The sequence below is a fragment of the Elephas maximus genome, chromosome 16 (genome assembly GCF_024166365.1).
Source record: "Elephas maximus indicus isolate mEleMax1 chromosome 16, mEleMax1 primary haplotype, whole genome shotgun sequence".
In the NCBI taxonomy this organism is placed as follows: domain Eukaryota; kingdom Metazoa; phylum Chordata; class Mammalia; order Proboscidea; family Elephantidae; genus Elephas; species Elephas maximus.
The window spans coordinates 83,030,510-83,053,041 of NC_064834.1; the positions used below are offsets into that span (position 1 = coordinate 83,030,510).

The following is a 22,532-nucleotide window of genomic DNA, read 5'->3' on the forward strand; positions in this document are numbered from 1 at the left end:
TTTCCTGCCTCTGGCCCCCCAGGCTGCAGTCCATCTCTTGCTGTACCTGGGCCTGGGCTGAGGGGCTCTGGCCTAGCAGAACCCACTGCTCCAGAGTGGGAGGGTGCGTGTGTTAGGAGGAAGGTCCTCTGACCTGCCTCCTTTCCAGTCCCATAGGCACATCTGTCCACAAGTGTGCTGTGGTCACTCGGCCCCCAGGCCTGTGTGCAGGGTGCTCCTTTGCCCCTGTACACCAACCTCGGTTTTCCCAGGGCTCCTCCCTTCTCATCCTTCAGTCTCCATTCAAGTCCCCTCTCCCAGGATCTCCCTGGCCCCCATCCTACCCTACCAGCCATTCCTCCTGTAGACTTAATACAACCCAGAGCATTGTACCTGTGCTTGTCGGTGGGTCAGTAAAGTGGTTTTGCATGTGACAGAAATCCAAAATTCTGCAGGGTTTGGTTTTCATTTACTGGCCTTAGACTGTGAGAGAACACAGCATCCATTGTTCAAAGATCTTCATTGTGGACTGGAAATGGTGGTTATGTTGAGGATTCTATCAGTCCACACGCCTCTGGGAGGCATTTCTGTGTGCAGACAGGAAGGCTGTAGGACCCAGGCCAGCCCTCTTGGTGGGAGGGGAACTGGGGGTGGTTGGTATCTGAGGTGCTTAGGTACCCCTCCCCACCTGCTAGCCTGGAAGCACCTGGGAGGGCTGCTGTCCCCAAGGTGGGAACACAGGTTAACCTCAGGAGCAAGCGTTAGGAGCTTTGGAGACACCAAAACCACAGGGGCGATGAATTTACGCCGAGAAAGAATCTGAGTATTAGAAGCTAGCTTCAAAAATTCGGATCATTAGAGTACTGGTCTGTAACCCAACATATGATGTAAGTCAGAGTCCTAATATTGGAATGGTCCAGAGAATTTCAGATTCGCTGTATTAACGAGTTCAGTTTACCAGGATTGCATCAAGTATTTGTTGTTAGGTGCTGTGGAGTCGGTTCCGACTCATGGCGACCCCATTTACAACAGAACCAAGCACTGCCGGGCCCTGCGCCATCCTCACAGTCATTGTTATGCTTCAGCCCATCGTTGCAACCACTGTGTCAATCCGTCTTGTTGATGGTCGACCCAGCAAGTATTTTTTGGAAAGGGCTTATTTGTTACACCCAAGCCATGGAAAAGGAACACGAAGATCTAACATTTTTAAAGGAAATTTAAAATCCTTTAAAGCCTTTAACCAAGTTTGTAAAAGGGACCAAACGAACGGCTGACTGCAAATGTTGAACATATGCTCAGGACAAGCTTAAGAAAGAACGAGGATTTTTTAACTTAATGAATTTTAGTAAATCGATTACTTATTTAAACAACCGAGAGCACCTGAGAACTCCCGCGCCCCCAGCCTGACGCGCGGTGTCTGGGGTCCGCGTCCCGCGCACAGCCCCGCCCCCCGGCCCGGTGCTCTGCTCCCGGGACCGCCCACCCTGGGTTCTTGTGCGCACGCGCGGGCCGCCGTCCGGCCCCTTCGAGCGCCGGAACCCCAGTGGTCTGTCTCGGGTCGGGCGGAGGAGGTACGCCGTGGGAGCGTCCCGCCGCGGTGTGCAGGCGTTTCCGGGACGGCGGCGCCATGAGGCTGTTTCCGCGCGCGCTCTGGAACGCGGCCGGGGCCTCCTGGCGGGAGAACTTCCCCCTGGGCGGCCGCGACGTGGCTCGCTGGTTCCCGGGCCACATGGCCAAGGGTGAGGCGCGGGCGGAGGCGGCAGGGTCCCGGCCATACCCCGGCGCCCGGAGCTAGTTCCTCAGGGTCGCCTGCGTGATCAGGCTGGGAGTCCCCGTGGCGACCGGTGCTGCTCCTCCCCGGGCTGCCAGGGCTCCCGCGGGCCGGGGACGGCGCCCCTTCTCGGCTCGGGGGTCGGCTGGGGCGCTACAACCGCAGGGGAGCAGTTGGATAAAGGGGTGCCCTCGCTGCAGGGGGGAGCAGTTGGATAAAGGGGCGCCCTCGCTGCAGGGGGGAGCAGTTGGATAAAGGGGCGCCCTCGCTGCAGGGGGGAGCAGTTGGATAAAGGGGCGCCCTCGCTGCAGGGGGGGCAGTTGGATAAAGGGGCGCCCTCGCTGCAGGGGGGAGCAGTTGGATAAAGGGGCGCCCTCGCTGCAGGGGGGAGCAGTTGGATAAAGGGGCGCCCTCGCTGCAGGGGGGAGCAGTTGGATAAAGGGGCGCCCTCGCTGCAGGGGGGAGCAGTTGGATAAAGGGGCGCCCTCGCTGCAGGGGGGAGCAGTTGGATAAAGGGGCGCCCTCGCTGCAGGGGGGAGCAGTTGGATAAAGGGGCGCCCTCGCTGCAGGGGGGAGCAGTTGGATAAAGGGGCGCCCTCGCTGCAGGGGGGAGCAGTTGGATAAAGGGGCGCCCTCGCTGCAGGGGGGAGCAGTTGGATAAAGGGGCGCCCTCACTGCAGCAGAGCATCATCTCGCGGCCCGGGGCACAGCCCTCTTTAACCCGTGAAGGTCATTCCGAGCTCTCTGATGTGAGCCTAGGTTCCCTCTGCCCCGCACTGATACTACTACCTTGTACAAGCCGCCAAGTGGCTGTTTCCACATCTGTTTTTAAAAAGTTGTTAGACCTGCCTCACAGGATTTTCAAGGCTGACCTTTAGGAAGCAGGTCGCCAGGCCTGAGGCACCTCTGGGTTGGTTAATGCTGCCTGCCAACCTTTCTGCTCGTAACCAAGCACTTGACCGTTCATACCACCCGGTAAACCCGTTCCGCTGAAGTCGATTCCCACTCATAGCCACCCTATAGGACAGAGTAGAACTGTCCCCTAGGGCTTCCAAGAAGCAGCTGGTGGATTCCAACTGCTTGACCTTTTGATTAGCAGCCGAGCTGTTAACCACTGTGCCACCAGAGTTCTGTGCCACCCTATATAATTCACTAAATGTTATTTTTAGGATTAAATGAAATGGTGGACACGAAAGCACTTCTCACATTGCAAAGTTTCTAACTATTATCACTGCAGTACCGTTAGTATTGAGTAATGCTGTTCTCCTGTGTAAACATCCCTGGGAGTTTCTTATTTTTTTTTGTCTAAGTCTGACCCCAAGAAGACATGTAGGACTATTGCAGTCCTTAGTGTTACCATCTGCCACTCTTCTGTCCCTCCAGTATCCCCTCATCCCTTTAGTAAGCTCTGATTCATCCAACAGACATCCACCACATGCCCACCATCTTGGGCTTTGTGCCAACCGCTGGTGTGCACTGGTGGTGTACAGAAGGCCCTCTCGGTGGCAGCAGTGGGAGTGGAAGAAGTGGGATGACGTGAGATGTTTTAGGAGGTACGGAAATGACAGGGCTTGGCTGCTTGAGCAACAGGCTGAGGGTGGTATTGCTGTGTACATGGCGGGGGCAAGTGTTATGACTATTCCGTGTGTGTTCCTGGTTAGGAGATGTGTTCGGTGCTGGAGGCGTAAGTGAGACACGTGTCTTTCTTCTGTTTTCCAGGGCTGAAGAAGATGCAGAGCAGCCTCAAGCTGGTAGACTGTATCATTGAGGTCCATGATGCCCGGATATCCTTTTGTAGCTGTGCTGCCTGAGCCACGGAGTGGAGTTTTTGAGGAAGGCTGCGGAAACCTTGGCCGTTGTCTCTACCCACCTCCCTGTCTGGACCCTGCCCTAGTTCAGCGAGAGCCCACAGGGGCCCGCAGCCTCACCTGTGTTAGTTATTGGCTTTGAAAGCAGTGGGTCCCACCCTGAGTTGTACATAGAATTAGTCAGGAAACTTTTAAAAAGACTTGTGCCTCAGCCCCATTCCAGACCAATTAAATCCGAATTTCTGGCGTGGGGTCTGGGCATTGTGTTTTTTGATGCTCCCCTTTGATGGACAAGTATCGTCCTCTGTCCCAGGCCTCCTGCACAGCACGTCAAGCCTTTGAATCAGCTCCAGCCATGGGGTTCTCCAGGCAGGACATGAAACTTCAACTGAAGTGCTCCTGTCGACCGAGCCTTTCTCCTGTGCTTGAGGGATGAATCAACATGGTGAAGCTGTTGTTTCATTAGTGAGCGTACCTTTGAGACTTTGTTTTTATATTAGCACTACATTTAGGTTCCCCTTGTGTGATGATGATAATGTCAGTTAAATGTAACCAGCCTGCTGGGTTAGTCCCAGAGGGGCTTGGGAAAGATAAAAGAGCAGCTCTAAACCTTCAGACAGTGCTGACATGTTTCTAGAGATTTGGGAACCGTTTTCACCGTTTCTGAAGCTTGTTGGAACTCTTGTAATAAATGCACTGAGTTTCTTCACTGTAACTATAGCATTTCATCATGTCTTATCCTGGTGTTTACTGGCAATTTTATATATGATTATTAAAAAATAACAAAACAGTTATTAATATATTGTGATGAGAGGGCATTTCTCCTCCCTCTTCTCTTGATGTTCTGCCTTCTCACCCAGCCCTGCTGAGAAGCCCTAAGGATGGATCGTGGCCTCTCTTATGTCCAAGGAGAGGGAGTTGGGGGCTTTGGTGCTGAGTTAGCTCAAGACTGGTTGACCTTGAGGGGAAGTGTACATTTTTGCAAAGTCCCTTTGCTGTGTGGTGTGGGTTGCTGCATCTTACGGGGTGCCGAGAGGGGTGTGCCAGAGGCTGGGGTCCTAAAGCTAGCCAGGAGAGGAGAGAGCAGGAGGCAGCAGGAAGGGGCCAAGGTTCCTTCCAGCCTGGGGTTGTCACACAAGGTGGAACCCCCCCAAGTGAGTCCTGAGGGTCTGGGTGAGGGAAAGAGGGGCCTGAGGTGTGGTAAGATATGGTTCAGGAGGCCCCATGAGGGAGCGGATATGCTTGCTGCTCTTTGCCCTGGAGGCCCAGTGGTCCGTGGTGGTGCGAGATGCCCCAGTCAGACTTTGTGGGGGCAACTTCTTCTGAGTGGTCTGCACGCTCATCTTGAGCTTCTGCACTTGGCAGCTAACCAGTGATCTAGTTACAGAACTTGTCATAGCTTGGTTTTGTATCTGTTATTTCCACTATCATTACTGTTTCAGCAGCTGTGTGAGGGCCTGCTGCCCTGCCCGTGTGCTTTAGGACCTATAAGCTGTGCAGCTTCTGTTACTAGGCAGAAAGGAGAAGTCACGCCCTTCCCTGCACCAGGATGCCTCTACTGGCGCAGGTTTGGCCGGCTAGTGGCCTGGTCTAGACCCCGGTCAGAGGTCTGTTTTCTGAGGTGGTGCCAGGCTGCACAGTGAGACAGGCCAAGGCAAGTGATTGGCTGGTGAAGTTTCAAAGGAATTTTGCCTTAATTTTGCAACATCCCACTTTCTGGCCGCAATCCTCTGTTTCAGGAAACCCTTGGCCTCAAGCCACACCTGCTTGTCCTCAATAAAATGGACTTGGCAGACCTCAGGGAGCAGAAGGTGAGGGCCTTTCTCTCAGACACATCAACATTCTCCTGGGACCACCTGTATCGCATACAATGTCAGTATAGATTTGCCCAAACAAAGCGTTGGCAAGTAGCTCTTACCTGGCAGGAGCGTTTCAGTGCGATATCTCACAGTAGCGTGCCTCCCATGACGTTCATGATCGGGTGGTTGGATGCACCTGTCCCCATGTAAGGTGACTTTTGCTGCAGTGGGAAGGCTGTGCTGCCAGGCCTGGGACAGACACCCTGTGCAGCTGGTGAGCTCCCTGATGGGGAGCCACTCTGTCCACCCTGGCCATGGGGGCTGTGAGTACCACTGTGGCTGCTGTGGCTGAGAGGCTGACTTTCACATTTATTTTGATCTTAATTAGTTTAAGTAAATTCCAATAGCTGCATGTGGTGGCAAGCAGTTGCGGTACTGGGCAGACTGGCCTAGAGACCCCAGTATCCACACTCACCAGCTCAACAGCCTTATGGACCATCTGGGCAGACCCAGGCCCACTGCTGGCTGCCCTTTACACACCACGGGGTGTGTGAGCTGAAAGGGGCCATGGAGGTCGTCTTACAAAGTAAAGTGATAGATGAGGCTCAACGTAGCTGACGAATTTCCCCGTTCCAGGGTGCTCTCTAGTGGCAGAGTCAGGGTATAGTGAGCCAGTGCAGGACATTTCCCACATGTCCAGGGGGTAAAAGAAGCTCAGAGACTTTGGAAACGTTAATTTTGAAGTGTTTGTCTCTGCCTTTCTTGTTGTGTTGTCAAGTCCTTAGCAGAGAGTGGGTATCAGGACCTTTGAATTCAAGCTGGTGTTTGTTTTTTTTTTTTTTTTTACAACTTGTTACTAGTGCAGAATCTTTCTTTTTGTAGCAGCAACAGTAACATGTGTCACGTTACTTAGTTCGTTGTGGTACTTCAGTTACCCAAACCCAACCACAGTGACACAGGACTTTCTTCTACAACGAGGTTTCCAGGGAACCAGGAGACACTAAGCCATGAGAGTCCTTTGTTCCTTGGGATCTGAGCAGACGGCACTGCATGGTGACGCCCCACCGCGTGTGTCTGCAGACATGATGCTGTAACCCTCTGCTCCTCTGAGGACAAAATGACCCCGTTTTCACTCCTATGCATCTTTAGGCGTTTATCATCACAAGTGCTTTCAATCATTTATATTAGTTGAGACTTTTGAGTCTTGTCAGCGATTGTCCTTAAATTTGTGTGGACAGTGAGTGAGCAGGCTAGGGGGACCTTTCCACATGGTATAGTGTGTCACTGGCTGGACAGCCCCGAGGCCACATGGTCTCCATGATTTTCTTTCATATTTAAAATGGAAACATTTTGTCTCTTTCAGAAAATTCTGCAGCACCTAGAAGGAGAAGGCATGAAAAATGTCATTTTTACCAGCTGTGTGAAGGATGAGAATGTCAAGCAGGTGGGCCTTTTCTGTTCTATGCAGGGGGCTGCCCCTGCCTCATTGTGACATTGTGTCACATTGCAAGGTGACATCAGTGAGCATGAGCTTTGTGAGGAGGCAGCCAGGAGGTGCCTCGGCCTCAGGGATCGTGTCTGCTGGGGTGCAAGCAGGACCACTGAGCACTCTGATGCATGTGGAGGGGCATGAAGTCAGGCACTGGAGACGTGCCCCAGGTCGCGAGGATAAAGCTTACTTTTCCCAGTTACATGTGCAAAACCTCACTGGTTGGCGTGCATCTTCATTAGAAGGTAGCAGCAGTCGCAGCCATCATTGGAACCACCCCTGGGAAGACTGCCCTGCTTGTCGTGGTGGGGGAGCTAGCATGGTGACCCCACCAACGACAGCATCAGTGTGACAACGGGCAGAGCACAGGTGTCCCAGTACTGGTGCTGGGACACACTGCCTGCAGAAGGAAACCAAGTCTTGTTATGGGGAGTGTGAGATCGCTGGCTGATAAATGGAAAGGGGAGCTTATTCTGAGGTGGCAGGAGAAGGGTGGGTGCGTACTGCAACGTCAGACCTTTGAGAACGCTTGGTGTGTGTGCATGTGGTCTGTGTGCACTGTACTCTGTGTGCTGTGTGTGTGGTCTGGTGTGTGTGTGCTCTGTATGTGTTCTGTGTGTGTGGTCTGTGTGGTCCGTTGTGTGTGTGCTCTGTGTGTGCATGTGTACTATGTGTGCTCTGTGTATGCATGTACTCTGTGTTCTCTGTGTGGTCTGTTGTGTGTATGTGCTCTGTGTGGCATGCACTCTGTAGTCTTGTGTGTGTGCCCTGTTGTGTGTGTGATCTCTGTGTGTGGTCTTTGTGTGCATGTTGCTCTGTGTGTGTGTGGTCTATGTGCTTATGTGCTCTGTGCGTGGTCTGTTTTGTGTGTACTCTGTTGTGAGTGTGGTCTGTTTGCTTGCAGATCATCCCGACAGTCACAGAATTGATTGGGAACAGCTACCGCTATCACCGAGGAGAGGTAGGTTTGGGGGTGCAGACTGGGAAATGAGAATATTATTGATCACCTGTCCCTCCTGCTGACTGAGGACCCCAGCAGGAAGGGCCGGGTTTGTCCCCACTGAGATTGGCGAGGCTTCTGGGAGGGCCAGCGGTGGGCTCCCTTACACGGCCAGGCTGGGGGTCTGGGTATGGGACTGTGACCCCATACTCCTGCCCCCACAGAACCTGGAGTACTGCGTGATGGTGATCGGGATCCCCAATGTGGGCAAGTCCTCCCTCATCAACTCCATCAGGAGGCTGCACCTCAGGAAAGGTACTGCGGGTCAAGCTCCAGCTGCGACGCCTCCACTTCCCCGTGGCACGAGGGGTGTCAAGGAGCACGGGACCTTACAAACGTGGCCGGTCCTCGGTGACTGTTTTAGGACAAAACTTGCATATCCCAAAGGGTGTTGGGGATTGTCCCAGTGTCTCTTTCTGCTTGTCAGCCTGATACAGGGCTACGTGGTAAGACAGCACCACTGTTGTAGGTTTGTTCTTGTTTTCTCTTTTAAGATCTGTGGTAGGAATGTGACTTTTCTAAACTTTGATGATTTTGTTTTCTCATTTATTTAAATTCCTTTGATTCAGGTAATTCACAGCATTATGACATAGATGGGGTTTGATTGTTAGGCAGCAAGGCTGACTTTTAAGAAGCACGTCTGAATGTGTCAAAAACAACATAGCTTCCCCTCCCAGCAGTGGCCTTGGGAGCTGTGTGTCTGTCTGTCCTGCTTCAGGTGCCAGAATGTTCTCTGAGACTTCCATCATCTTTGCAGCCAGTTGTAAGCCCCACAGGGAGTGTCTCTTTGGCTCACAGTTACTGTCTGATCTTGGTTCAGAACAGAGTCATGAGGTCACTCACTTTGCCTCAGCCCTGGAGCTGACCGCACAAGGTGTGGAGCAGTTCCTCTGGGCACCCTGAGCTGGCTTCCGAGTGGAGGCAGGCCTGGTCTTCTGCCCAGAGAACACCACTGGGAGCCCTGCCCTGTGGCCAGGACTGCATGGTGTGTGCATGGGTTGTAGGCTCACAGGTGCAGGCTCTGCCCAGGCCCTGACCCTGCTTGGGGAGGTGACCATGTGGAGGGAACAGCCTGACTTGACCTTTCTCTGTTCTGGTGTGTGGAGCCCCCACATAACTGGTCCCCCCAGCACCGCCTGCGTGAACTACTTTGGGGTGGGCCTTGACGGGTCCAGATGGGTGTGCTCAGTGGACCTTTGGTGTGCCTGTCTGTCTTGGTAGACACTCTCGGTCCCATGTATGTGCTTTGTTACGGATTCTGTGGTCATACCTGACGTCCCTTTGTGTCCTGCAGGAAAAGCCACCAGGGTGGGCGGCCAGCCTGGGGTCACCAGAACTGTGATGTCCAGAATTCAGGTACAGCCCTCAGTGGGGCTGGAGCATGTGGACCCACGATGGGTGTTTTCTAAGGCTCGTTAGGTGACCCATCTCCCTGCCCTGTCCATACCTCCCAGCCAGGTACTCCCCACACCTCTTACAGCAGGATCACCGAGGCTCAGGGACATTGAGGCTCAGGGAGGCTGCACAGCGTCAGGGCAGAGTGGCCAGCCTGCTCCCGTAGCCTCTGAGGCATTAGCTCCTCCTCCTGTGCCGTCTCTGGGAGGAAGTGAAATGAGAGCTATTTGGGAGCCGATGCCCTAGTTTTTCTCGTTGGTCAAGAATTCAACCCTTTGGGGACTTCTGAGCTTGGTGACAGTGGCACATGCGGTGTCTTGGGTGCCTTCTCCAAGCCGGAGAAACTCAGCAGTATTCCTGGCATGCCACCCTGAGGCTCACTGAAGAGGGCAGGGCGGGGGGGGGGGGGTGGGCAGCTGCCCCTGGCCTGATGTCCCCCTTCCTGCACAGGTGTGTGAGCGGCCCCTCGTGTTCCTGCTGGACACTCCTGGGGTGCTGGCCCCTCGGATTGAGAGTGTGGAGATGGGCCTGAAGCTGGCTCTGTGTGGTGAGCTGCTACCCCTTTTCAGGGCGCCACCTGCTGACTTTGGCATGGGACCCCTAGACTGGGTGGAGTCATTGCTGCCTTTGCCCTGGCTGCTGCCAGGTGGCCCTCATGGCTGTGGTTTGAGGGTTTCTCAAGCTGCAGGTCCAGCAATAGCTGCCAGCCAGTGTGCACCAGGTACCATTCCCATCCCACTAGTCCTCATACCGCCCCGTGAGAGGGGGGCCTTCGGCGTCTTCATTTTATAGATGAGGAACAAGGCCGGGTGACGTGGCCCAGAGCTGGAGGACAGGCATTGGGGCTGTCACTCTCCTGGGAAAGTTCCTTACCTCTTGTGGTCCTCTGTCGGCTGTGTCAGGGCTGGGCTGAGGGGGTGCACTGGAGCACAGAGAGCGTGCAGAACTGGGCTGCTCCGTGGCTCACCCTCTGCTGGTGGGCTTCCCAGGAACGGTGTTGGACCACTTGGTGGGTGAGGAGACCATTGCCGACTACCTCCTGTACACCCTCAACAGGCAGCAGCTCTTTGGGTAAGTGGCAGCGTGTGTAGGGCAGGCAGGACTCCTCCCTTCTCTCATCTTGGTTAAATGTAACTAAAAAGCATTATTAAAGGCATTTAAGGTATGACTGACGATAATCTGCACATAGTTAAAGTGTACATTTGGTAAGTTCTGACATGTTTGCTTCCATGACACCATTGTCTCAAGAAGATGGACATTTCCATCATCCCAAATGTTCCCTTGTAATCCTCCCTCCCCATCCTCTTCCCTGCTCACTTACCTGCTTTCTGTCACTGTAGGTGAGTTTGCATTTCCTGGTCTTTTCCTTGTCTTTTGTCTGACTTCTTTTACTCAGTCCAGTTGTTCTGAGATTCCGCCATGCTGTCGTGTGTATCGATAGTTCATTCCTTTTTACTGCTGATCGTATTCCATAGCATGAATCTACCACAGTTCATTTATCCATTCTCCTTTTGTTGGCTATTTGGGTCTTAGGAATAAAGCTGCAGTGAGCATTCACGTAGAGGTCTTACATGGACACGTGCTTTCATTTCTCTTAGGTAAATATCTAAGAGTGAAGTGGCTGGTCGTGGGGCAGGCCTGTGTTTAACTTTTTAAGAAACTGACAAAACATTTTCCACAACGGTTATACCACTTTACGTTCCCACTGGCAGAGAAGGAGAGCTCCAGTTTCTCCACATCCTTGCCAGCACTTGGCGTGGTCAGTCTTTGAATTTTACCTAGTCTGGTAGGTGTGTAGTTGTGTTGCATATGGTTGTAATTTGCATTTTCTTAATAGCTAATGATGTTGAGCATCTTTTCATATGATTATTTACCATCCGTTTATCTTCGGGGAAATGTCTGTTCAAATCTTTGGTCTGCTTTTTGTTTTTTGAGTTGTTTCTCATTATGGAGTTGCGTAAGTTCTTTACGTATCCTGGGTGCAAGTCGTTATTCAGAGATATGGTTTGTAAATAGCTTTTCTTTTCGTACCTTAGTAGTATCTTTTGAGCAGTAGGTCTGCACGCTGCCCTCCCTGCCCCACGGCCTGGACACTGGCAGTGAGCTGGGCAGCCGTAGACTCGCCTCATTTGCTCTCTGAGTCTCAGGACCTCTTCATTCACTGCCTGATGTCCAGTGTCTCGAAAACCATTGTTTTGTGTACTTTTTCTTTTTTGGTCATTTTGGGTGTGGGAGGATATCTGGTCCTGTTATTCCATTTATCATCAAGTGAAATTGCAAATGGAAATTTTTGCTTTATTTTTACTGAAGTCAGTTTGCCTGGACTTCCAATATTCTGCAGTTTCTGGAAAATTCAGCAGTTGGCAGGCACTGGGGTGTCTGTTATGGGTGTTTGTCCTCTTTCCTGGGACAGTAGTGTGCCTCAGAAGTGCCCATGGACGATGGGGTCATCAGATCCCAGCCTTGGCGTTTCTCAGACGCTCGATTTAGGACCATATGCCCCCCAGTGTCCAGCCACTGCCTGAGAGTGGAAGCCCTTGGTGCCAGTGCTCACAGTACTGGCTGCACATGGGCTCGGCTGGCCTTGCTGCATCATCAAGTGTGCGTGTCCGACTCCCTCAAGGCGAGTTCCTGGCTCTGTGAACCTGAGGCAGCTCTCCATCTCAGCCTTCTGCATGCTAGGGACTCAGCCTTCTGGGTGACAGGGAGTCAGGGTCAAGGAGCTCAGTGACTTGCTTCAGGTCACCCAGCAGGGGTGTTAAGGTCCTTATTCGGACTTATGGCTTCTGAGGTCAGGGGAGATGTTTCTGTCAATGAGTTCTTTTCTCCTCCCCATCTCTCAGTGTTAGAAACACAGTGCACTGCTGCTGTGTTTTAGCCTGCTTGTTGGGTCTTTCTGCCCAGACCCTCACCACAGGGCCCCCACCTACCCCAACACCATGGACCTCCACCCTCGCTGTGGGACCCCAACCGTGGGAGGTGACTGTGGTCATATGTGATGCTGGCTGTAATCTGGGGAGGTGACTGGGTCGGGCTGTCCAGAACTACCCCTAAGTGTTGGCTCCCAGCTCTGACCTGCGTCTGTGTGCAGGTATGTGCCACACTACAGTCTGGGTGGTGCCTGTGATAGTGTCGAGAGTGTGCTGAAGAGAGTGGCTGTGAAGCTGGGCAAGACCCAGAAGGTGAAGGTGCTCACAGGCACTGGTGAGTGAGGTGTGGGGGCAGGGAGACCAGATGCCCCCACCCAGAGGGGTCCTGGGTGAGGTGGGGCTTGGGGTGCCCCCAGTGAGCCAGGGGGGGCCGGAGAAGGGAGGGAGGGAGAAGAGGAGGGAAGGGAGAAGGGGGAGGACACTGAAATGAACACATGCTGTCCTGGGAGAGGGGCTGGGTCCCAAAGAGGAAGGAGGCTCTTTGTCTGATCCTCAGAGGGTCAGAGTCTGGCCCTGCCTCAACTGGACCCTGGACACTGATGATCTGGAGGTTAGGAACCTGGTGCTGGAGTAACCCCCCCGTGCCCTGTCCTCTCCCTTCTGGTCCTCGGTTCCCCCATTCTCTCTCCTCTGGGCCCGGGTCCCCCTGTCCTCTCCCCTCTGGTCCTGGGGTCCCCCATCCTCTCCCCTCCAGTCCTGGGGTTCCCCCCATCCTTTCCCTTCTGGTCCTGGGGTCCCCTGTCCTCTCCCCTCTGTTACTGGAGTCCCCCTGTCCTCTTCCCTCTGGTCCTAGGGTCCTCCCATTCTTTCCCTTCTGGTCCTAAGGTCCCCCCATCCTCTCCCAGTCCTGGGGTCCCCCTATGGCCTATCCTCTCCCCTCTGATCCAAGGGTCCTTTCCATCCTCTCCCCGCTCATCCTGGTATATACCCTTGTCCTCTCCCTTCCAGGCCTGGCGTTCCCCCATCTTCTCCCCTCTGAACCTGAGGTTTCCTCCCTCCTCTCCCCTCCAGTCCCGGGGTTCCTCTGTGCCCCATCCTCTTACCAGACACTCCCCCCACCCCACAGGGAATGTGAATGTCGTGCAGCCCAACTATTCCGCAGCAGCCAGCGACTTCCTCCGTGCCTTCCGCAGTGGACTGCTGGGCCCTGTGATGCTGGACCAAGACGTCCTGGCCCCCTGCATGGACACAGACCCCTGACGGTCAGCGTGGCCCTGCTGGCCTGGGCTCACGTGTCTGGCTCAGATATGAGGCATGTGGTGGCCTGGGGCCTCCTGGCTGGTGGTTCTGCTGGGGGCTGATTATTGTGTCACTGAGGCCCCTGCTCAGTGAAGGACACATGGTCTGCCCTGCCCAACTTTACCCTGCTCCCGGTCACAGTGACAGCTGGGGGGCCTGGACTTCGGGGACCCCAGGGGGGACAGTGACCTCTCTGAGCCATCTTGTGAGCCTGGCTGGGGTGGGGCTTGGTCCTTGGGGACCTTGGGGACAGTGTGGCCAGGGTGGGGCCTGAACCTCAGGGACCTTGTGGACTTTGGGGGAAGTGGTCTCGCTGAGCTGTGCTGTGAGCCTAGCTGGGGTGGGGCTGGTCCTTGGGGACAGTGGCCAAGCCAAGTGTGGAGGCTCAGGCACAGTGTCTCTTAAAGGCTTTGTTGTCTGGAACAAATTAAAGCTGATTAAAAAGGCTGTTCTCTCTGCTGACCCACACACAGGACACCCCCAGGGCCGTGGGCCCACCCACAAAGCCCCTCGTACACATCGAGCTCTGGGACATGAACAGGCCAGTGACTGAGGGCTCTTGTCTCAGATGCTTAGTCCAGAGTCCGAGGGTCCCACAGTTCAAGAGTCACATCCCCAGCTGAGTGATTTATTTCCACAGCACTATTAAATGCGCACACAGACACAAACAGGTGGTTCCAGTACCCATGGCAGAATCAAGGACCAGCTTGCCTCTCATGCCCCTTGTAGGACACCCCTTCCTGGCCACGTTTGGCCACTGAAGCGTCACCCAAGGGGTCACCCAGTGAGGGCAGGAGACCCCCAGGTGTCCAGGTGTCTCGGGCACCTGCTGGTGGACCGAGGAGCAGTGGAGTGTCTGCACATTGCTATGTTGGGCCTGAGAGCCATCGATGCACTTTTGCCCCCAACTTTGATGGTCCTGGGAATCCTCACTGCCTCCAGCCTGCTTTCTAGAGGGGGAGTGGGGGTAGGGGGTGGGGCACACACTGAGGAGAGGCTCCTAGTCCACCCTGAGGTCCTGTGAGCACCAGGTGTGCTGTGGGCCTTACTCCTTGTTGGGGGTGGACTCCTTCCATGCACCCCACTAGATCTAGGCTGTCCCCATGGTTTCCCTGCACCTCTATGCACTGTAATGCAGCCCCACATGAAACTCTGGTCACCCATGATGGATGCTGTCTGCTTCTGCCGGAGCCTGACCCTAGGGGGTAGGGAGCATGAAAAATCCGTGGTTGTGCCAAATGCTGAGCAGGCTCTGGATTCAAGAGCACCTCTTCCACCTCACATCCGGAAGGGTGCAGGGCGGCCCTCCCAGGGCGCTGTGGTTGGTGTGCGTGGGTCTGGTCCATGGGCCTTGGTGCTGTTGCATCCCAGGGTCGCCCCTTAGTTCTCCAAGGAGAGATGGTCAGACTCTCCTGGGCAGACCCATTCCTGGCTGGTTGGGAGCAGAGTGGGTAGGATATGACTCATGGGGATATTGGCAGTGTGCAAGCAGGCAGAGGCTGGCTGCTTTGTGCCCCTGTCTTTGGAGAGAGATGCTGGGTCCAGCCTCTGCCAACCATGAGCCCTACCATGTTAGCTGTGGGAGTGCAAAGGTGGGGGACTCCAGCAGCTGCTGGGGGATGTTGGTCTCGGTGTTGGTGTCCACCGACTTTGAGAGTCAAAGGCACAGGCCTCGGTCCTGGGGCAGCCAGGCCGATTTGGAGGGCCAGAGCACCGAAGGAGATGAGGTCTTGAGGCTGCAAAAAGCCGTTTTACCTCACATAAACCATGATCAAAGTTGGAGACATTTCTATAGCAGGACTAGAAGGGATTTGGAAAACAGCTGAGATCCCGGTGGCACTCAGTAGATGAACCAGGCTGGTGTCAGCTTCGCAGGGGGTGGGCAGTTGGGGCTGCCTGGCACCAAAAGAGTAGAGTGCTAATTTATGCACCGAAGGGTGAACCCTTGTAAGGACCTGTCTCCTTAGAGGGTCCTCAGACTGTCCTCTGGCATCCAGATAGGCCGCGGTAGCTCTGGCGGCTCTGCTTTCTCCTGCCTGTTACTGTCTTCTGCTGGCGCCCTGGGGCAGGAGCAGTGAGGCTCTTCCCCACCCTGGCGCCGTACTTGTCCATTGCTGGGACCTGCTGTGGTCACTGGGGTACATGTGTCTGACTGGAGCTCCTGACCTCCTCAAGGACCAGGCTATCCTTGCACCTGTGCCCCCACACTGCCCTCTGCCTGGCCTGGGGAGGCTGCTGGCTGCTAGCCAGTGCTCCCAGACCACTCCGGCAGGGCAGTGCCCAGGATGGACTCCTTTGTGGGATTGGAAGCTGTGGTCCCGAGTCCAGGTAAGAACTCCGATTCCGGAATGTGAACCTCAAGTTCAAAGAAGACGGTCTCAAGTCGAGTTAAATGACTTTTGTTTCAAGTTGTGGTGGTGAAGCGGCTCAAAGGGAAAGGAGACCCTTCCCCAAGGCCAGTGGGCACTGGCCTCACAAGGGTTCTGACTGGGAGAGCCCCTGTGAGGCTGACCCCTTGGTTGGAGGTGAGGTGGCAAGGTGTCCTGCAGCAGGTGTGCTTTTAGAAACCACTCAGACAGCTATGGTGGGCATTGCTGGGAGGGCTATGTAGGGAGCCCACAATAGGCACCTTCCTGGCTGGGGGGCCCGTGGCCCTGAGGCAGGTGAAGTAGTCCTGGAGCCCATCGCTGGTAGGTGGGAGAAGGGTAGGATGAGGTGGGGCTTAGGCGAGCCGCCTATGTCTCAGGAGGGGCTGTGGTTCCCCCAAAGTGCCTGGAACTGCCCACTTAGCCCTTCTGGGCTCCACGACCACGGACAGCGAGGGGACTGGTGCTCAGCACCTGGCAGCCTCCGGCGAGGGCCCAACGGGCCTTCGAGTTAGGCACAGGTTAGGAGCCGGTGGTCCCTGAGCCCAGCCGGGCCTAGGAATGCAGCAGCCTTAGGGCGCCGAGGACACCGCCCAGCAGCAGGCAGAGGCGCGGGCCGGCGCGAACTGGCCCCGCGCACGAAGTCCACGCGCGGTAGCTGTAGACGCCTGGGCCGGTCCCGTTGCTGCCGGGTGCCCAGTCCTCGTCGTCCCTGGTGCCGCGCTCCCCGGGCCTCGCGGCCCGCCGCCAGCCAGAGCCAGCCGCCAGGCCCGCAGCCGCCCCGGCAGCCGCCCCCGCTGCTGCGACGCGCAGTGTGGAGCCCCCGGCGCTGTAGCGGGGCGCGGGCCTCACGCGCACCCTCGGGGCCCCGCGTGCGCCTCCCCGCAGCCCGCCCCGCGCACTGCCCCGCGCCCCGCCACGGCCGCCCTTGGCCGCAGCGCTGTCACAGAGGAAAGCTGCGGCCAACAGTAGAGCCCAGCATGTCGCGGCTGTCCAGTTCATCTTCGTGGGGCAGAACCTGCGGGAGGAGGGGGTGGAGACCAGAGACTCAGGGCTTGGGGACAGGACGGGGGCTCAGTACCTGGAGGATGAGAGGGCTCTGTGCTTGGGGAAGGGGAAGGAAGGGTTCTCAGCTCCTAGGAAGACCAGGGAAGGGGACTCCACTTGGGTACAGGGGGCTCAATACCCCGGGATGAGGAGGTTCAGTATCTAGGGCAAAAGGCCCCGCACCTGGGGCAGCGATTCAGCAAGGGGGAGGGGGAAGAGGAGTGAGCCCCAGCCCTTATAGGGATCAGGGAGGGAGGGCAACACTTGGACGGAGGTGGAGCCCCAGCCTCTTGGAAGGCAGGGAGATAAGGGGTGAGACGGGATGGAGGGGCTTTAACCTGATGATCAGGCACTGGGCCTGGGGGTTGGGGTGGGAATCTGATTCAGGAACTGTGGGAAGGGGTGGGTGGGGGTGGGAGGGCTCAGTACCCGGGGATTGGTTGTTCTGCGTGGAGGGGGGACGGTGTTACAGAATGGGGTGAGGTGCGCACCCTGCGGAAGGGACTCAGGCCTGGGGAGGGCGTTCCTTACCCTGGGCCCTGAACCCTGCAGAACACAAAGGGCCGGCGCAGGCCTCCGGGTGGGCCGGGTCCGAGGCTGCACTGGGGGCGGAGGAATCAAGGGTCTTCCGGTTGGCAGGTGGTGGGGGAGGGGTCGTGTTTGTACGACGAGGTCTCAGGCCCCCAGTGGGAGTTTCTGCCCGGCTCCTTCCGACCCTCGACGCCCTTGCTCCCTTCCTTTGAGGGCCCCAGGTCCCGGCGGCGCGCTGGGCACGGGGCCAGAGTCGGAGTTTGGGCCTCGTGGGTGGCGTGAAGGATGCGCGGCTGGTGACATCGCGCGGGACCGCCCTGGCGCTGAACGCCCCCCATCCAGGCCCGAAACCAGGGACGGTTCTTTTCCCTCGCCCACCCCGGCCCCCGCGCTCCTCCCCTACCCCGGTCCGCCGGGCCCAGCAGCCCTCGTGTGGTCGGGGACCGGGACCCGGACAGATGAGCAGCTCAGGGAACGGCAGTCTGGGCGCTCTATCCGCCGGTCCTGCTTGGTGCCTCTATCCCGGATCTCGCGTGGTGCCCGCCCGGATCCCACTGCCCTGGCCTTACCTGGCACTGGCTCAGTGAGAACAGGCGGCCGGGGAGGCCGCTCCAGTGGCCGCTGCCGACAGGGAAGGGCTTCCGAGCCCCGAGCCGCTGCGCTAGGTTCTTGCGCGAGGCCTCGCCCTAAGATTGGGGGCGGGCAGACGCGGAGGCTCATCCCCCGGGAAACCAACTGGAAGGGAGGAGATGCAGACAGTCTTGGAGGAGGGCGCAGCCACTTCCAGCACCCCACCCTCCAGCACCGCGTCCTCTTTCCTCGTTCCGTTCCCTCCATCCCTCACCTTCATCCCTCCCCCTCCTCCATTCCATGTCCCACCTCCACACATGTCTGCCCGGAGTCTGGCCCCATCCCCCGCCCCCAACCCCGCCCCTGTCCTACTTCCCACTGTGACTCCATCCTTCACCCTGTCCCTCCTCTCTACCTTCCCACCCTGTTAATACCCCATTCTCACCCACTCCACACCATCACCCATCTCCCATTCCCACCCCTCTCATTTCTCTAATGAAACCCCAGCCCCACCCATTTCCCCATTTTCCTCTCTCCCGCCTTCCATTTTCCCATGCCCTTGCCCCACCCAGATGGATGTCAACCATTCCATTCGCAGAGACCACAGAGTCTTCCAGCTCAGTGCTCTAGGAAGGGGACTCTGAGGTCCTGAGGGGAGAGGAGAACTGTCCAGGGCCTCTTGGGTGTCCTGAGTACTGGAGTCCCCCCTCCCTCTCCAGCAGGCCACCTTGAGGTCTGTGCTTGATCTCCAGAGGCCAGGAGGTGGGAGCCCCCCTCCCATCCTTCACCAGATATTGCAGGATTTTGCTGCTCCCTGCAGGGTCCACTGGTCAGACCCCACATGGTGGCCCTCCAGCCAGCTGCTCACAGCCAGCTTCTTCAAATGGTGGCCTATGCCTTGATCACCAAAATATGTTGTCCTGCTGGGGAGACTCTACAGACCACTTCTTGAAATGGTGCTGTCCCGGCTTCCAAGTTGGGCTCTCTCCTCTGGGGGCCTCTTTCCCCTTCCACCCATGGGCATTAGGCCTTCACCCCAACTACCCTGCTATGGACCCTGGCCTTCTTAACCCAGCTTTAGAAGGGGCCGGGAGCCTCCTCAAATTGTGTGCATCATGTGGTTTGAACATGTCTGTAATTTTTCTTAGCTTTCATCAGATTCTCATGATCCGAAAAGACTATCTTACTCCCTGTCCTCGTTTCAAATCTACTGGGGCCAATGGCACCAGATTCCACATGTCCTGGCCAGACGCCTCTGCTGGGCCACGGAGTCGTTGATGTTGTTCTGGCAAGCTCTCACATGTGGGGGCTTAGACGCTTTCTGGAGTGGCTTGAGTGCAGGGGCCACTGGTGACATCTGACCTCCAAGAGCTGAGCACTGCCGGCTGCACAGGGATGCACAGGGAGCATTCGATGAACAAATGAATGAATGAACAAATAAATACGCATGTTTCTGTCTTTAAGGTAGGAACTATGGGTAAGTCAGAAGAAAATATTCTGGAAATAAAAATCAAGTTTCCTATTAAATTGTAAGTACATTTAAGAACTGGTGAGAAAGCCATGTTTGTACCTTAGCCTTTCTTGATGAGACTGGACAACAGGGTTTTTCGAACCCTTGACAAGTAAGGGTTGGAAGAAACTGTAATTCGAAAGTGACAAACAGACCTTCTGGCTCCAGGTAACAGACTGAGCAACTCCATTTAGCTCCCTTCCCTCCCGAAATCTGACTAATATTACTGCAAAGAAATTAAAAGGGCACAGACCTAACAATCAGAATGGGAGGGATCAGGAGACAAGAGACTTGAGCCTGTTTCTGGAAGCTGGAAGGTAGGAAGGTCTTAGTTTCCTAATGCTGCTGTAATAGAATATCACGAGTGGGTGGCTTTAAAGAAAAGAAATTCATTTTCTCACAGTTCAGAAGGCTGAAGTCTGAATTCAGGCCATGGCTCTAGGCGGAGGTCCTTTCTTGTCTATTTCAGCTTCTAGTAGTGGCTGACCATCATTTGTTGTAGACACCAGGTACTCGCATAGTGTCTTTCTTCCACATTTGTGTTTATCTGTGTCTAATCTCTTCTTTTTATCACTCAGAAATGAATGGGTCTGGGGCACACCCTCACTGATAAGACCTCATTAACATAACAAAAGAAACCCCTATTTCTAAACAGGGCCATATCCACAGGTACGGGGGCCAGGACTTCAATACATATTTTGGGGGGACAGTTTATAACAGGGAGTATAGGCTGACAAGGCACAGTAGAGGAACCTCCCTGGACTCAGTGGGGTGGGGAGGAGGGAGGGGGCTGTGAATCAGGGAGAGCAGACTGGTCACAGGATATGCTTGCAGCTGGATGAGGGTGGCTGTGGGATGTTGGGGTGGAGATGGGGGGGATTACCAGGGGTTTACCCCTCCTGATCTCATACATAGAACAGCCAGCAGCAATTGCTCACCCCAGGGAAGGAAAGGAGGGTTCTCTTCAGAAATTGGAATGAACCAGGTCATCTCACATTGCATGTTGAGGCCCGCAGTGGATGGTGGCCGCTTTGACCACTCAACATCCATTGGCCCTTGCTCTGTCCAAGCATGCCCTGTCTGTCCCCCGGGTGTCAGCCCTCTCTTATTGTAAGGCTCTGGTGTCTGCCTGAGACTGACTCCTTCTCTGGCTGTGTGAGGGGACAAGCCAGCCATACAGTTCATCCTGGGCATGCGGGTCTGCTTTCCATCCCTGGCCCAGACCAAGCCTGCAGCTGTCCATGGAAGCTAAGAATAGAGCCAGCCCAGATGGGACAGGACTGAGAGAGACAAAGAGGTAGGTCCTGGTGACCCAGTTTGATTCCCTGGATCAGGATCACTGAAGACAACGTCCCCAGTCTTCTGGTTTATGAGAGCTAAACCAAACCGAACCAAACCAAACCCAGTGTCGTTGACTCAATTCTGAGTCAGCGACCCTATAGGACAGAGTAGAACTGCCCCATAGGGTTTCCAAGGAGCACCTGGTGGATTCGAACTGCCATCCCTTTGGTTAGCAGCCGTAGCACTTAACCACTATGCCACCAGGATTTCTGTACGAGAGCTAGACTCCCCTTTTTGTTGAGCCTGTTGGATTTGTGCTCTCTGTCACTGGCAGTTATAAGGACCCCATCCCAGTGGCTGGTTCCCTGCCCACTCATTCTAAAGGAATATCTTCCAGTCAGTGAAGCCGAGAAGAAGGAATAAACAGACTCTGAGAAAGAACGTTCAAACATGAAAACACATAATTGCAAGAAATAAAAAACCCAACAGAAGGATTGAAGTAGAAAGTTAAGGAGAACTCTGGAGAACAGTGAAACAACGGCAAATACGAGAGACGAGAGCTAGAGGATCAGCTTTGGAGTCCAACATCTGACGAACAATTCCAAGGAGAGAGAACATAGAGGAAGAGAAATAATAACGTGAAATTAGAGAAGCAAAGGGGAGGAGCCCCAATGAATTTTATGAGACTCTTATCGTAAGATGTATAAAGAAAGTACAAGACAAAAAAGTTAGGTTATTTTATGTTTAAATATAAGATGTGAAAATTCTAAATAAATTATTAGCAAGCTAGGTCCAACAGTGCACTAAACAGTTTATCATGAGCTTGGGGAAGGGGAGGATGGGGAGTTATTGCTTAAGGAGTACCAAGTTTATGTTTGGGGTGATGGAAAATTTTTAGATATGTATGGTGGTGATAGTTGCACATGTGAATGTAATTAATGTCACTGAAATGTACACTTAAAAATGGTTAAAATGGATTTTATGTTACAGATATTTTACCCCCCCCCCCAAAAAAAAAAGAAAGAAAAAGTGTACATCATGATCAGCTAAGGTATGGGATGGTTTTACTTTGGAAAACATGTCAGTGTCACCTCAGTGATGGAACAACGGAGAACACTCACGATTTTCTCAAAAAGTAAAGAAAAAACATTTGATTACAGTCAACATTCATTTGGGATAAAAATGCTAAGAAAACTAGACCAAAAGTGAACTTTTTAACTTGTTAAAGGCTATTTTTCATAAATCCTTAGCAGACATTCTTAATGGAGAACCTTTAAATGTATTCCTTTAAAAAAAATGAACGAGAAAAAATTGCTTACTTTGACCACTTGTTTAAGGTAGTATTGGCAAAAGTGCTAATAGCAACAGAAATATGTGTTGAAGAAGTGTCAGATTCTGCAGATTTGCAGCCCAAATATGCGTTCCCAGGCACAGAGGCTCAGTGCCTGAGCACCGGTTTTTCACCCTAACATTCACAGCTGGGTGGGGCACATCACAGACAGAGCCCATAACCTACGACAAAGTGTGCTCTGGGGGACCCTGGAGAACTTTTGTCCCCCCAAAACAGGAACTATGCAGAGTTATATGCCCTTTTCCTCTTCCATTTTGCCTGCCTGGATTGTGGACTTGGTGCAGGGATGGCCCCTGGGACCTGAAGACCACATGACACTGAACCAGTAGACTGAGTGTGGTGGAGTGGAAGAAGGGAAGACCTTGAGTCCCTGGTGGTGTGGCAAGGCTGCCTCTTTCCCTTGCCCCTGCCCTGCAGACTTCCTAACTCTTTGTCCCTCCTTGTTTAAGTGATGATTACCTAGATA

The 22,532-nt window shown here is 54.5% G+C and overlaps 2 protein-coding genes across 3 annotated transcripts; one reads left to right on the forward strand and one right to left on the reverse strand.

Moving 5' to 3' along the window:
* The first annotated feature begins 1,505 nt into the window (after positions 1–1,505).
* On the forward strand, positions 1,506–13,648 carry MTG1 (mitochondrial ribosome associated GTPase 1). The gene is made up of 11 exons (XM_049854717.1): positions 1,506–1,718; positions 3,470–3,534; positions 5,265–5,369; positions 6,721–6,801; positions 7,751–7,807; positions 8,011–8,101; positions 9,141–9,202; positions 9,692–9,788; positions 10,231–10,312; positions 12,333–12,445; positions 13,238–13,648. The coding sequence occupies exons 1-11, from the start codon at positions 1,607–1,609 to the stop codon at positions 13,369–13,371; spliced, it is 999 nt and encodes a 332-aa protein (XP_049710674.1). The 5' UTR covers positions 1,506–1,606; the 3' UTR covers positions 13,372–13,648.
* Positions 13,649–14,193: 545 nt separating this feature from the next.
* Positions 14,194–18,000, reverse strand: SPRN (shadow of prion protein). Of its 2 annotated transcripts, XM_049854729.1 has the most exons (3): positions 17,924–17,994; positions 17,355–17,425; positions 14,194–16,794 (listed from the first exon to the last, which is right to left on the reverse strand). In XM_049854729.1, exon 3 carries the CDS (start codon positions 16,776–16,778, stop codon positions 16,332–16,334), a length of 447 nt encoding a protein of 148 aa, XP_049710686.1. In that variant the 5' UTR covers positions 16,779–16,794; positions 17,355–17,425; positions 17,924–17,994; the 3' UTR covers positions 14,194–16,331. The 2 variants fall into 2 exon arrangements, with proteins under 2 accessions (XP_049710686.1, XP_049710687.1); XM_049854730.1 differs by lacking the exon at positions 17,355–17,425 and having other exon boundaries at positions 17,924–18,000.
* Positions 18,001–22,532: the final 4,532 nt, after the last annotated feature.

Excerpts from the sequence above, each read along its gene's own strand:
- MTG1 (XM_049854717.1), top strand. The coding sequence starts at position 1,607 with ATGAGGCTGTTTCCGCGCGCGCTCTGGAACGCGGCCGGGGCCTCCTGG. Across the intron at positions 1,719-3,469 it reads CCCGGGCCACATGGCCAAGG|GGCTGAAGAAGATGCAGAGC; the intron begins GTGAGGCGCGGG and ends TCTGTTTTCCAG. Across the intron at positions 9,789-10,230 it reads CCTGAAGCTGGCTCTGTGTG|GAACGGTGTTGGACCACTTG; the intron begins GTGAGCTGCTAC and ends TGGGCTTCCCAG.
- SPRN (XM_049854730.1), bottom strand. The coding sequence starts at position 16,778 with ATGAACTGGACAGCCGCGACATGCTGGGCTCTACTGTTGGCCGCAGCT.